The 12,733-nt window shown below is 43.3% G+C and overlaps 1 protein-coding gene across 1 annotated transcript in view; it reads left to right on the top strand.

Annotated features, from left to right (window-relative positions):
- Positions 1-12,733, top strand: part of LOC144702193 (formin-like protein 20) — a 62,225-nt gene that overhangs the window by 45,969 nt on the left and 3,523 nt on the right. Inside the window, exons 13-16 of the mRNA XM_078574132.1 lie at positions 2,354-2,425; positions 2,493-2,609; positions 7,432-7,500; positions 7,594-7,660. Coding sequence (XP_078430258.1) covers positions 2,354-2,425; positions 2,493-2,609; positions 7,432-7,500; positions 7,594-7,660 — 325 coding nt within the window. The remainder of the gene's footprint in view (positions 1-2,353; positions 2,426-2,492; positions 2,610-7,431; positions 7,501-7,593; positions 7,661-12,733) is intronic.

Below are 12,733 nucleotides of genomic sequence, written 5' to 3' on the forward strand. Positions count from 1 at the left end.
GACCAGCCACCGTTTTCATTTCCTCTACCTCTACAATTTTGGACTGAGTTCAAGAAAGTCTCTTCGGATGTCACCTTCACCCTTGATAACATTTGGTTGGGCCAAATAGTGCGAGCAAATGAGCACTCAAAGAAGATGGTTGTAGTCTTCTTCCTATTAGAGCATAGCAGGCATTGTGACGATGTGTCTGGATTTAGCCTTTTGCGAAAGACTCTTGTGATTAGTCTTTTTCATGCTAGCAGCCAACCAAAGATCCTCATCTTCAGGAGGTCTCTTTGTCGGCAAATGAATCTGCATCCCCAGATTAGAGATGTGTCTTCCTCTCAGCGTTTTTGGACTGAGAAGGGCCATTTGTCCATTTCTATCCCTTTCTACTTGTTGACGGAACTATCTTTCTATCCCTTTCCCTTCCTTATTTTTGTTCTCTGTCTTAGGTTATTGTTCCTGTCCAATAACCCTTCCTCTATGAAGGCTCATGTATCCCTTGTCAGGCTTTGAGTTTTTTGTAACATTTGTTTCTTTCTAGACTTCTCATATTGAGTTCCAGGGCCTTCTGGCATTTTATATTATTAAAAACTCCAAACTAAGGCGAAGGACCTTTGGCCCTTGTCCCATAGGGAAAAATTGGTCCACAAGTCAGCTTGGTGCAGGGTCCTTTTGCATAGAATTTGGCTTATTTACCTGGGCCTAACACACAGAGTCCACCTGGCAGGCGTAACCCAGGCCACTTGGCCCTATTGAACCACTGAGGTTCTATGTCAGTCCCCGTTCACCCCAGCCAAGGGCCCGATGTATAACCTCTTTCCTGTGAGGCAACGTGGGTCTCATTATCCATAAATTTATCAGCCAGCGTGGGTGGATGAGCTGCCATACTGGGTCTCAATGAGGGATAATCACAGACAGGCCTGACAACCTGCAACTCCATTTTGACCGATACGACCACACTACTCATTGAGGACTAAGGCAGTCCCTACTGGCCAGGTCTTTATCAGACTGGTCTTCACAGTGCCTCCTACCTCTGCATGATCACAAATATATGGTGGAGGATGAGTTCATCTGTTGCCTCTCAAGATCTCTTTCCTCTCATGCCTCTCCCTTGCCGCTAGCTCCGTGAACCCCTACCCCGTAGATTTCTCTCCTTCACTGGTTATTCAGCTGGTTCTACATCCTAATTGATATCCTCTTCTTCCTTAGATTGATACTTTATTCTTCTCATCTATCTTTCGGTTGAAATTAGGAGTTACATCTCGTAAAACTAACAGGGTTCTATCAATTTCTAGATACAAACGTCAAGGTTCTTTCAGATACCAGTGTATTCAATTGATCATCGGGTTATCTTGATTGCCCTCGGCATAGTCAGTCCATTTTTGGCTGCTCCATCTATACCTCATATCAATCCAATTATAAGCCTCTGTCTGCACTTTAAAGGCCCTCTTGGAATAGGATTCTTTACACTTATTCAAATAATCTGGATGCACATATGTCCATGGTTATTCTGATGTAGATTGAGAACGTTGCATGTTGATCATCTTTGCACCACTGCCTATTTCCCTAGATGATTAGGTAGATAAAAGGGATATTCACTGTAGAATGGAAATGAACTATCACACAATGCCCACACTACCCGCCATCATCAGTCAATTTGTCATCTCCTTAAAGAGCTTTGGGTCTTTCCCTCTCCACCCATGTTTTATAACCAGACTGCTCTTTACATCACATTTCATCCAGTGTTACATATTATTTTTGCCATAAATTTCCTTCAAGTATCAAGTAATTGAGCTGCTCACAAACACCCTCCCTCTCCTGCATATGACAATTCTATCATACAAAATTACTTGGAGCATATAATACTTATGCTTTCGCTTGTAGGCTGATTTAATATCTTGGTCTTTCATGTTTATTGGCGTAGGCCAACCTCTCTCTCTCTCTCTCTCTCTCTCTCTCTCTCTTTTCTCTATCTTTATATTATGCATTTTGAGTAATGAATTCTTTTCTGGAGTAATATCATGTTTTTGTTGTGTTTTTGTTTTTTCAACTTTTGATTAGATTATTCATGTCATATACTTTCCAGTCTTGACATAGGATCAATTCTGGAACCGTAACTTTTGCTTTTTAAGCATGAGATATTGTTCTCATTTTCATTTGTGGGTGTTGTACCTTGATGAGTGGTTTGAGTTTATCACTAGTATTTCCTATATAATTTCTTAAAGGGGCTAAATGTCAAAGGGAGGACATCAAATAGTGCAGTTTCTTGAGTATTCAGAAACAGCTGGTTTTCGAAAGGCTTTTGTATTATGAGAGTCTATATTTATTAATTCTCTGTGCGCAAATTTTTATTTTCTTTTTACTTCAGGTGCTTGCCTCTAGGTCACCCCATCTTCTTGACTTTCATGAAGATCTAGTGAGCTTGGAAGCATCATCAAAGGTAGTCATTCCTTATTTCAAAAAATAGTTTGAAAAATTCGTCTTAGTGTACATTTTTTTTTGTGCAGATTCAACTGAAGCCATTGGCAGAAGAGATGCAAGCTATTACTAAAGGGTTGGAAAAGGTTCAAATTGAGCTTACCCAATCCCAAAATGATGGTCCTGTCTCTGATGCATTTTGCAGGGTAATCTTTCATTTTAACTTATAATTTATCATTTAGAATTCATGTTTCTTGTTGTTGCAAGTCTTAGCTTTGTTGACATGGAATTTTCTAACTTCTTGATACAGTATTATTTTTCAAGTTGGATTTTTAGATCTTATTACAAAGGAGATGCTATTTGTCTGAACAGACAAGCTATACCATATTCGGTATCAAGTCCCTATTCATTCTTTCTATCTTTTTGCTGCACTCTTTGATAGGTTCATTTTTTTTTTGAAAACATTTAAGGTGGTCAACCAAATAGATCGGTAACCACCCGACAAGTACATGACTCAAGCCCTAAGGCTCTATTACATGTATGCTCAACCTCTTCCCTCTCCACCATCATCTTGAGGGATCCATGTCGCCATGAGGCCCTCAACCTCATGGGCTAGCCTGTCCGTTGAGGCCTTCCTCCCTCTGAAGATCACTTCATTTCTGTGGAGTCATATTCCCCAAAGCACTGTCAACGCTCGGTCCTCCACTTCTCTTCATCTAGGACTGATTCGCTGCATGGACTCCCTGAATGCCTCTGATGATGCGTTCCTGACCAACTTTTCCAGGGTGGCCCAAATTCTGCGTGTGAAGGGGCACCCAAAAAAAAAGTGATTACAATCCTCATCGACTCCTGTGCACAACACACATACTGCCGACGCATCAGGATACATCCTGTCGCAGAATACACATGTTGCCAGTATCCTACGGTATAATAGCCACCAAAAGATCTTCACTTTCAGTGGGACCTTTAGACGCCAGATTGCTCGGCACGTGTAGGTAGTAGCATGGTCTTTTGCGTTTCCCTGGCAGATCCCTGCGTAGGCTTTTCACACTGAGAAGGGAGCTATCGTCCAATCCCAGCCACCTTTTTCTATGGGTCGAGGGCAGATCTGGTTCAGAGCTTGTTGCATGCCCAAAAAATCAGCTAATCTTTGGTCTGACAGGGCACCCTCAACCACGGGTTCTATGTGCCGTCCCAACACTCTCCCATTGAGCCCTCGGGGCATTGAGCAAGTGCAAAAAGCCGAGGGAATGCTTCTCGCAGGAGATAGCGCGGTGACCAGTGTTCTGTCCATAAGCAATAAAGAGAACCGTCACCTATTCGGGCAGAGTAGAACTCATGAACTTTGGGGAAAATTTGTTCAAGGCCTTGCGAGAATGATTACGCCCCCCTGACTAGGGCTATTTTCTCGTCTCAGTTTAAGCCACAACTGTAATTGTCTCTCAAGATTTGTATGACTTGGTCCTTGCATGGTTGCATGATCCTTGTCACCCACTTTGTTAATAGTGACGTATTCATGCCATACCAACTGTGCCAGACCTCGACTCTCGTCGTTTCCGGTGCCTTTTAAGAAGAAACTTCTTATCAGGCCTTCGAGTCTCTGGCCGATTCCAACTCGCAGATTGAACACTGAGAGATGGAAGATGGGAATAGCTGCTAGTACTGACCTCAAAAGCAACAGCCTGCCACCTCTGGACAACACTTTGCCTTGCCATCTTTCCAACCACCTCTCAATCTTCACTATCATTGACTGCCAGTCTGCCGTATTCATCGGCCCTCTGGTCAGTGGCAATCCCAAATATCTTATAGGGAGGCTGCTGATCAGTGTACCCAACGCCTCTGCACATTGTGTCTCCTCTTGAGAAAGGCCACAGCTCCCAAATGTTGACTTGGCCCGATTGATACATAGGCGCTAGAAGTCCGTGAACAAGTCGAGTAAAGTGGACAGACTTTTTGCCTCCTCCACAGAGCCTTCTATAGAGAAAGTGGTGTGATTTGCGTACGGCAGTAATGGTATAACCTCAGGGTAACTCAGTGTTTGATAGCCCATCAAGAGACCATGTGTACAGGCTAAGTTGGTGCATATGGCGAGTGCATCTACCACAAGCACAAAAAGTAGGGGTGCGAGTAGACATCCTTGTTTCACCCCCCTTTGCAGTTGTATACGCCTGCCTTCTGGCCTTTCGTTCACCAACATTGAGAAGGAATGTGTTGTGATGCATATTGTCATCCACATGACCCATTATTTGGGAAGCCCCTCCTTTTCATTGATGCCCAAAGGAATCCCCAGTCTAGTGTGTCATATGCCTTGGCAAAATTGACCTTCCCTATGAAGCCTTTGCTTCGGTGTCATTTCCATGCTGTTAAGATCTCACCTGCTGCAACGCCACAGTCAACCAACAAACAGGCTGGGATGAATGCTGATTGGGACTGTCCGACAAGGTCCCCAATAACCTCTCGCAACCTGTTTGCCAAGACCTTTGCGATGATTAAGTATGTGGAGTTGGACAAGGAGATGGGTCTAAAATCCTCTATTCTTTCAGCGCCTTGCTGCTTGGGTAGTAGAAACAAGTAGGCCATGTCTAGTCTCTCCATATTGCCCATCCCTTGGCGGAATTCTTAAAGCGTGGCTATCACGATTGGTCTCACCGGCTCCCAGAATTCTGGTTTTAATGAAATTCTGGTTGGCTCAACTCAGCCAGAGAGATAAAGGGTCCAGGATAACTCCAACAACCCAGAATACACTATCACCAAGTTCTCCACACAACACCCAAAATGTTGGAAGAAAGTGAGGAATACATTGGACTAACAGAATCTCTGAGGAGATGAAAATGTCCGGTAGAGGAGGGAAAGTAGCAGATGGGAAAAGGTGAAGATGACGGGAGCTCCCGATCGTGGACCCCTGTTCCTGTCAAGTTGCTGGCTCCCCGTAAACTCTCCTGTCCAGCCCCTCCTCACTTCCCTAAATTCCTGCCTCTTTCTTCCCCTGCCCTAATATTGGGAGTCCCTTCACCCAATTAGGTTCAGGCCTATGGGGCCTGAAACAGGCCCAATAACCTCTCCAAGTGAAGACATTGGCATAGCTCGGCCTGGCCTCCTTCCTGTCGCCGATAAGTAATTATCGGAAGCCTATCAAAATCTTAATAAGTTCACCTTCCTATTCTGCATGTTGACTATTTAATCTTTGTTCATAATTAAGCAAGTTACAGAATGTTCTGAGTGTTTCATATGCAATGTATATGAAATCGTTATGCGAGACTCTGGTCAACCTCCCTTATCCTCTATTCAGGATATTGTGTGCCATGTGGAATAACTCATGTACTCAAATAGAATTGGAGGGCAATGAAGATCACCAATATCATCAATGTCACTCTTTCTGTGGATGGGATGATAATGACAATGACAAACTTCATCTTCATCCATTGTCGTGACGTCTGGTCATCATCGTCATCTGAACTGTAGACTGACAATGAGGATGACGAGGCATCATCCTCATCATCCTTGTCATGCTGAATGTCAAGACAGATTCGTATTTTCAGTAAAAATTATATAAATTATATACATGATCCATAGTTATTGTTTGAACAAGTTTATGAAGCGGAATGGAGACAAAAAAGTCTGTATCAATAAGTGTTATAACTCAAAAGTCTGCCTTGTGAAGCCACAAATTCCAGCTCTTGGACTTTCTCCTAAAAAACTGTGAAAAGTATGCCTCGAGGTCATGGTAGTCTAAACTTTGCTTCAAGCTTGTCCCCTTGGTTGGAGAGGATCTTAAGGGGCACAGCCTGTAGATGGATGATCTGCAACTCCTTTTACAAAGAATAAAAAACTCCCGGAAAGTGGCAGAGGTTACTGATGCTTTAAAATTCATGACTTTGTTCTCCCAGATTTGTTGTAGAGTTGTTAGCAGCAGTAGCATCCTTGGGAGCAAGGGGCAAATTATTTCATTTTTAGCAGATTGATGAGTCATCGATGCGGTTCTTGATGTCATAGTTTACTGCAAGTTAAAAGAATTGCTGGTGGATACAGTTATAAATCTTTTATAAACTTACGCATTCTGCAACAAAAAGGTCATGAATTTCCTCCAAGATGTGGAATGGATGATGACTTTTGTTGAGTAATCATATATCTGTTGAAAAGATGGATGCTAGCAATGGAGTATCTGAGGTTCCTCGATATCATCTGGCTCAACTGCCATTATGTTGTAGCAATAATTATTGCTATTGCACTGTTTTGGAGTGAAAGGAGGTTTTCCCACCTAAAAACAGAGATGGCCTGGTGGTTGGTGTCTTATAGGGCATTGTGGTCAGTGAGGGCATCGACCGCCTATTTGAATTAGTGACACTGCCCTTGAACCTCTGACTTGAAGAGATGCTTCGAGTCGCATTTATTTGTGCTTATGAAAAAGGCTTGAACATGAGGAATTGTCAGTATTGTTTGATTGTTATTATAAGATATTGTCATAGGTGAGAGTGCTACTTACAAAAGCAGCAGAGCTCGACTGCTAAACATGGAAGGTCATTCTTGATGCTCAGGATCACAGTGCTCTTACTACACCTATTTCAATAACAGATAACTAAGAAGTTGTAAAAATACTCCTACAATCTGTACTCCTTGGGAGGAACCTTCCTTCTGTTTTCACTAAGCGGAAGGGTAAGGATAAGGATAAGGCCCTCATGGAATGATTGAGAAATTTGTAAACCTAGATGGGCTTTTGGGTTATTGAACATAATAGTAGAGATGATGATAGAGATCATACTTCGAAACTTTCTGTAGCATTGCACTTTGTAGTTTTGTCTGTCAAGTGATACTGTTGTGCATTATCTGATCGACTAGCAGAGGGCTTCAGGGCTTTTCAATGAGCTCCAAATTATATATGTTATTCCTATGTCCCATTGATGGTTGATACATCATGAGTAGTTGGTGTATGATATGGGCTTTCGTGTGTCTTTATAAATATTATCCATCTTTATTTTAAATCTTGGATTAAATTTTTGCTAGTGTTTGTGAAATTTTTGTTCCCTGCAGGCTCTTGAAGGTTTTGTAAGCTTGGCTGAAGGGGAAGTTGAATCGTTAAAAACTCTCTATGTTACAGCAGTATGCCTCCTCTCATCAAATTTGAAGACTCATATCCAGAGTTTCATATTTCAGGCCTGTAAATAATGTATGGTAACATTTTATTTCATGCAGGGAAGGAATGCAGATGGGCTGGCACTTTACTTCGGAGAGGATCCTTCGCGTTGTCCATTTGAACAAGGTGAGATTTATTTTTCCAATAATTCGTTCTTGTTGTTGCTGATGATTTCTGTACAGTTTACAAATAACACTCAACACATGGTTAGGTGGTCATGTAAGTCTGAGTGTCTAGTTATACTTTCTGCTATTTTTATTTAGGTTTCTTCCCTTAAGGTTCTGTATTGGGTTAATATTGATTTGACTTAAACTTTTGAGTAAGAGCCAAAAAAGTGGTTTTACTGTCCTCTCAACCACCTTTAATGGATTGTGTATGCTAATCACCTTACCAGCCACTTTTGTGGGATTCTGTTGACTATTTTTTGTGGTAAAAAATTGAAATCATTTTAATTTTGAAATCTTGCACATTGATATTACAGTCAAGCCTTAGCTCCAAGCTTTAAAATGAAATCTGGATTTTGACAAGAGCTGATGCCAAGAAGGGATGCATTTTTTCTTTTCAAACAATTTGGTCTGAACCGACAAGCAATCTCTCAGATTTCTGGTTGATTAAATAGAGGTGAATCTTGAATATCAAAGTTGGATCTCTAAGTTGATGGGGCTACAAATTATCATACACTTTAAGGGAAGCATATTAAGGTTGCTGATGCTTACCACTGAAGAGCGGGAGGGCATATCCCTGACTCGCCTACAAGGTCTATCATCATTGAATTAAGAAATTGAAGGTGATGCTAACTTCACAACATTCCAGGAGATATTGCAGATCGCGCTTTTGAAGAAAACAAGGGAAGATCATCTGAAATCGATGATCAACCTGAAATTAATAATATATATGATTGTTCAAAGTACATGATCGACCATCCTGGTCCATTTTTAGTCCTTCACTTCCTACTAAAGCAGTAGGATATACAATTCTCCTCATCATTAGTATCGAGTCTAGTGACATGGCCGTTCCCATAAATGCCACCTCATTGCGGTACAGCCATGTTAGGGCTTCAATGCACGATGAAAGATAAAATGTAATTCCACTCGAAATGCTGATCAAGTAAGTCTCGGATCACAAAATCAATGTACGTTCTGAGAAGATTCAGAGATCTCTTCTTCAGAGAAACAAGATGTAGGAACGCTAGGAGAACGTAGAGAAGAACTGTTTGGAAACAGAAAGAGAGGTCAGGGGAAGACTGCCGGTATCGGCAACTGCTCCGTCCCCCTTCTTGAGCAGGAGAATCCCCACTCTTGCCACAGCAACGATGCTTGGAAACTTCTTCCTGCCCCCAGAGTTCGGCTGCCGCTTTATTTAAAGAAACCCTACATAAGGGTTAGTTTGGTGTCGCAGGTGCGGCTTCCGTGGCACGTGTGACGTCACTCAATAAACGACTTCTCTTCATCCTTTGATAGGTCCGCATAGGGAACCTATCAAGCCATAGCAGCCACAGCACCACGAGGTGTCTTCCCCATCCCCAGCATCCTATGCATGCACCCCAATGGAGCGATCTCCAACATGCTTTGTCAGATGTCACATTCATCTCAATGAGCTTCTGTGATCTCCAAATTGCCTGCACAAAAGAACATTCAAATGGGGCATAATGCGGATGTGTCTGTGATCATGCACTTTCGAAGGACACATGTCATAAATTGTCTCTTAAGAATCAGCCATCCAAAAAACCTCACTTGTAACTGGACATTTTGCTTCCACAAATGTCTGAAAGTACTCTTGTAAATCTCCCAAACTGAAATTGGTGGGGCCCTCCATACCCAGCTGTCCCATCTTCCAGTGGTGGGCCGTAGGTGCAATATGGACTGCTGCATGATGAGGTCTTGTTGTCTCTAATCAGATAGTGCACCCTCCATGTGCGTGTTCCATGTGCCAATCCAACAGTCTCACCCCTAACGCTTGAGGATTCTGTGTCAACACAAACACGGGGGAAAGGCTTCTCGCAGCCTGTCTCAGGTAGGCCAATCATCTGACAACTATCGAAAGCAGGCTACATCACCCTAGTTTGGTACCAAAAAATCCCTGAGTTTGTGGGAAAATCTGTCCCACGCCCGGCCAAAAACAAGATGCCCCTCAAATTGGGGTCCATCGCAGTTCCCAATTCAGCTATATGTCAAGATGCCTTTCGTGACTATGTCTCACTCCGGTCCCATAATCCTGCCCACCCATTTTGTCAACAACTCCATGTTCATGTCTTGCAGGTGTGGCACTTGCAGCCTGTCATGCTCCACTGGTCGGGAAACCACCTCCCATGATACCATAGCAGATACACTACCTTTTGTCAACCTGGACCCTTTCCAGAAGAAGCGTCTTATCAAGGATTCCAAGTGACAGCCTACCCCTTGGGCATCTTGAAGCTAAAGAAGTAAAATATCTGAATTGCAGAGAGTATCGATCTCGATAATACCAGCAGATCAGCTCGTGACATCAAGTGGCTCAGCACCTCCTCTCTCCTCTCTACCAAATCGATCACCGGTGCTCAATCCATGCTTGATGTCCGCCCCTCTTCAAAGCCAATCCCAGCTAATGCATGGTAATGTCCCAATTGGAGTCCCCAAAACCACACAGTATTGACTTTCTTCCTCATATGTAAGGCCAAACCCCACAAGCGGATTCGGCTCGATTATTCTGCAATGCTGAGAAGTCTACAAAGAGGTCTTATAGTGTTGAAAGATTGTGGGCTTCCTCCATTGAGACTTCTACGAAGAAGATAGTTTCATCGGCGTACTGAGGTAGTGGTATACCTGTCGGAAAACTCTCGGACTAGAAACCAATCAGATTGCGTTGTACGCATACTTTGACTGCACATGTGGCTGAGGCATCCATTGCTAGGATGAATAATAGAGGTGAACAATGGATGGATCGATCCGTTAGGGAATGGATCCATCCATCCTCTGGTGTGCCATTCGCTAATAAATAGAAAGAGTGTGAGGGCACACACCTCACCCATTTCACCCATTCTATTGGGAGGTCTCTCTTCCTCATTGAGGCCCACAAGAAGTCCCAATCCAAAGTGTCGTATGCCTCAGCAAAGTCTACTTTACACATGAAACACTTCTTCCCCTCCCCCTGATACACCACTATGATTTCCCTGCCACTACTGTGCTGTTAACCAGCTGTCGACCGGGGATGAAAGCTAATTGATAGGGTTTGACCAAATTGCCAATTCCTTGCCAGAGTGGGCTAGCCAATACTTTTGCCCGAATGAGGCAGACGGAGTTTGACAGCAATATAGGCCGAAAGTCACTAATCCTAGAGTCTCATCGGCATTTCAGTGAAAGAAAGAGATGAGACTTGTTTAGGTGCTCTAAGCCATAATTTCCGTGTCAAAATTCCACCAGCGTGCCCATGATTTCTGCTTCAACTATCTCTGAAAACTCTCTGAAGAAAAAATCCAGACACTGGGGGGGGGGGGCGCCGGCCCAGAGCACCTTCTCCGTTTAGCCCCTTGATGGCTTCTTTCACTTCGTCCAGAGTGAAGAGTCTTGTCAACTCAAGTTGTTGCCCCGCTGTCACTCTGGTGGATCCTCTACCACTCTATTCCTAGTGGCTTGGGGACCCCCATTTTGATAAGGCTAAAAAATGGACAGCCAAAGTGCCCCCTATGATACGTGACCCAACATCTTCTTGATTCCGCACCTGTAACTTGAGTATTTTATTTCATCATCTCCTTCCGTTTGGTGTGAGATGGAAGAATCGAGTATTGGCATCCCCATAATTCAGCCACATCTGTCGTGATCATTTTTCCAGCCCATCTCCACTTTTTTATCCTCGGCTGCTACAGCTTCTCAGTAGTTCTTTCTTTGCTTTGCCTCCTCCACCGTAAGGATTATTGTGTTCTCTAGACCATATAATTTTTTTATGCCCTACAACACCTCCGATCAACGCTTGTTTCTCTCCTCGCAGATGTGCTTTCCCTAGGAGATGTACTTGGAGCCCTTCCAATCTTGACACCAGTCTAGCTGTGGTTGTACCCTGTATGGACTGGGATGCCCACCGGTCTTTCACATTTTCCTTGAAAGCCTGCGCCCTCAGCCGAGATCTGTCCATCTTGAAGCATGTTGACCGTCCATGACCCTCTTGTGTCAGCCACATAATTGAGGTGTAATTGAGCAGTGGCTTTGGGAGTGAGCAACATTCGCCATGGGAAACCGTTCCAACATCTCCACTTAGCAGAGAAATCTGTCCGATTAGGTATGGGTGTTGTGGGTCTTCGTGCTCTGTCACGTGTAAACGCAATAGGTAGGTCCCATTTCTTGCAGCCCAGCAAATGAGATGAAAGCCCGAAACTCCTTCGACCTACGGTCTCAGCTACCATAGCAGTTAGGGTGGTCCAATGTCTGTAGCGTGATGTTGAATTCACTCCCATATAAGCCTCCCCAGATCAAAGCTCTCTGAGAGTTTGAGATGGGACCATACACCAATATGGCCACCCATTTTTAATCATCACAACGATGTCGCAGCTTCACCTCAGCCATGAATTGCCCCGTCCTCTCATCCTCTTTGGATAAACCCATCTCATTCTGTGTAACTACCTTACCCCAAAATTGTTTGGCTGCATTCCCCGCCATGAAGCTGTCTAGAAAGCCTTGCCCCAGATTGCTCGAAAAGCTAGATAAGGCCAAGAAGCCACTGGCATCAGAAATCAAGGATCTGATAGAACTGTGCAGTGAGTAAGGACAAAATGCCTTGTTTATAGTACATGTGGATATCAATACTTGTATCCAAATCCATGTTATTACAAAATTTATTTGATCATGTTGGAATTTTTATTTAAACTTGGAACTGGGAATGAATATTATCCATGCTCAACTTGTGAATAAGCTTCCACAGTGATGAGCTTTGGAAGCTTTTCATAAGTAGGTCAGCATGCTGTTCTTCAGTTCTGATGTTAGAGGTACAAATGGGGTCATTCTCAAACTTGTCATTAATGAATGATCTCTCTAGCTCCATGTGCCTAGTCCAGTAATGGTGTACTGGATTATGTGTGACCTCTATGACAGATTTATTGTTGCACATCACCAAGATGGGCTTCTTAGATTTTATGCATTATTCCAGAATATTTTTTGATCCAAAGTGTGTCGCAGATACTGAGTGCCATACCATTGAATTCTGCTCCTGTGCTGAAGTGTGCCGTGGGTC

This window comes from Wolffia australiana, chromosome 4, assembly GCF_029677425.1.
Source record: "Wolffia australiana isolate 7733 chromosome 4, ASM2967742v1".
Classification (NCBI taxonomy): domain Eukaryota; kingdom Viridiplantae; phylum Streptophyta; class Magnoliopsida; order Alismatales; family Araceae; genus Wolffia; species Wolffia australiana.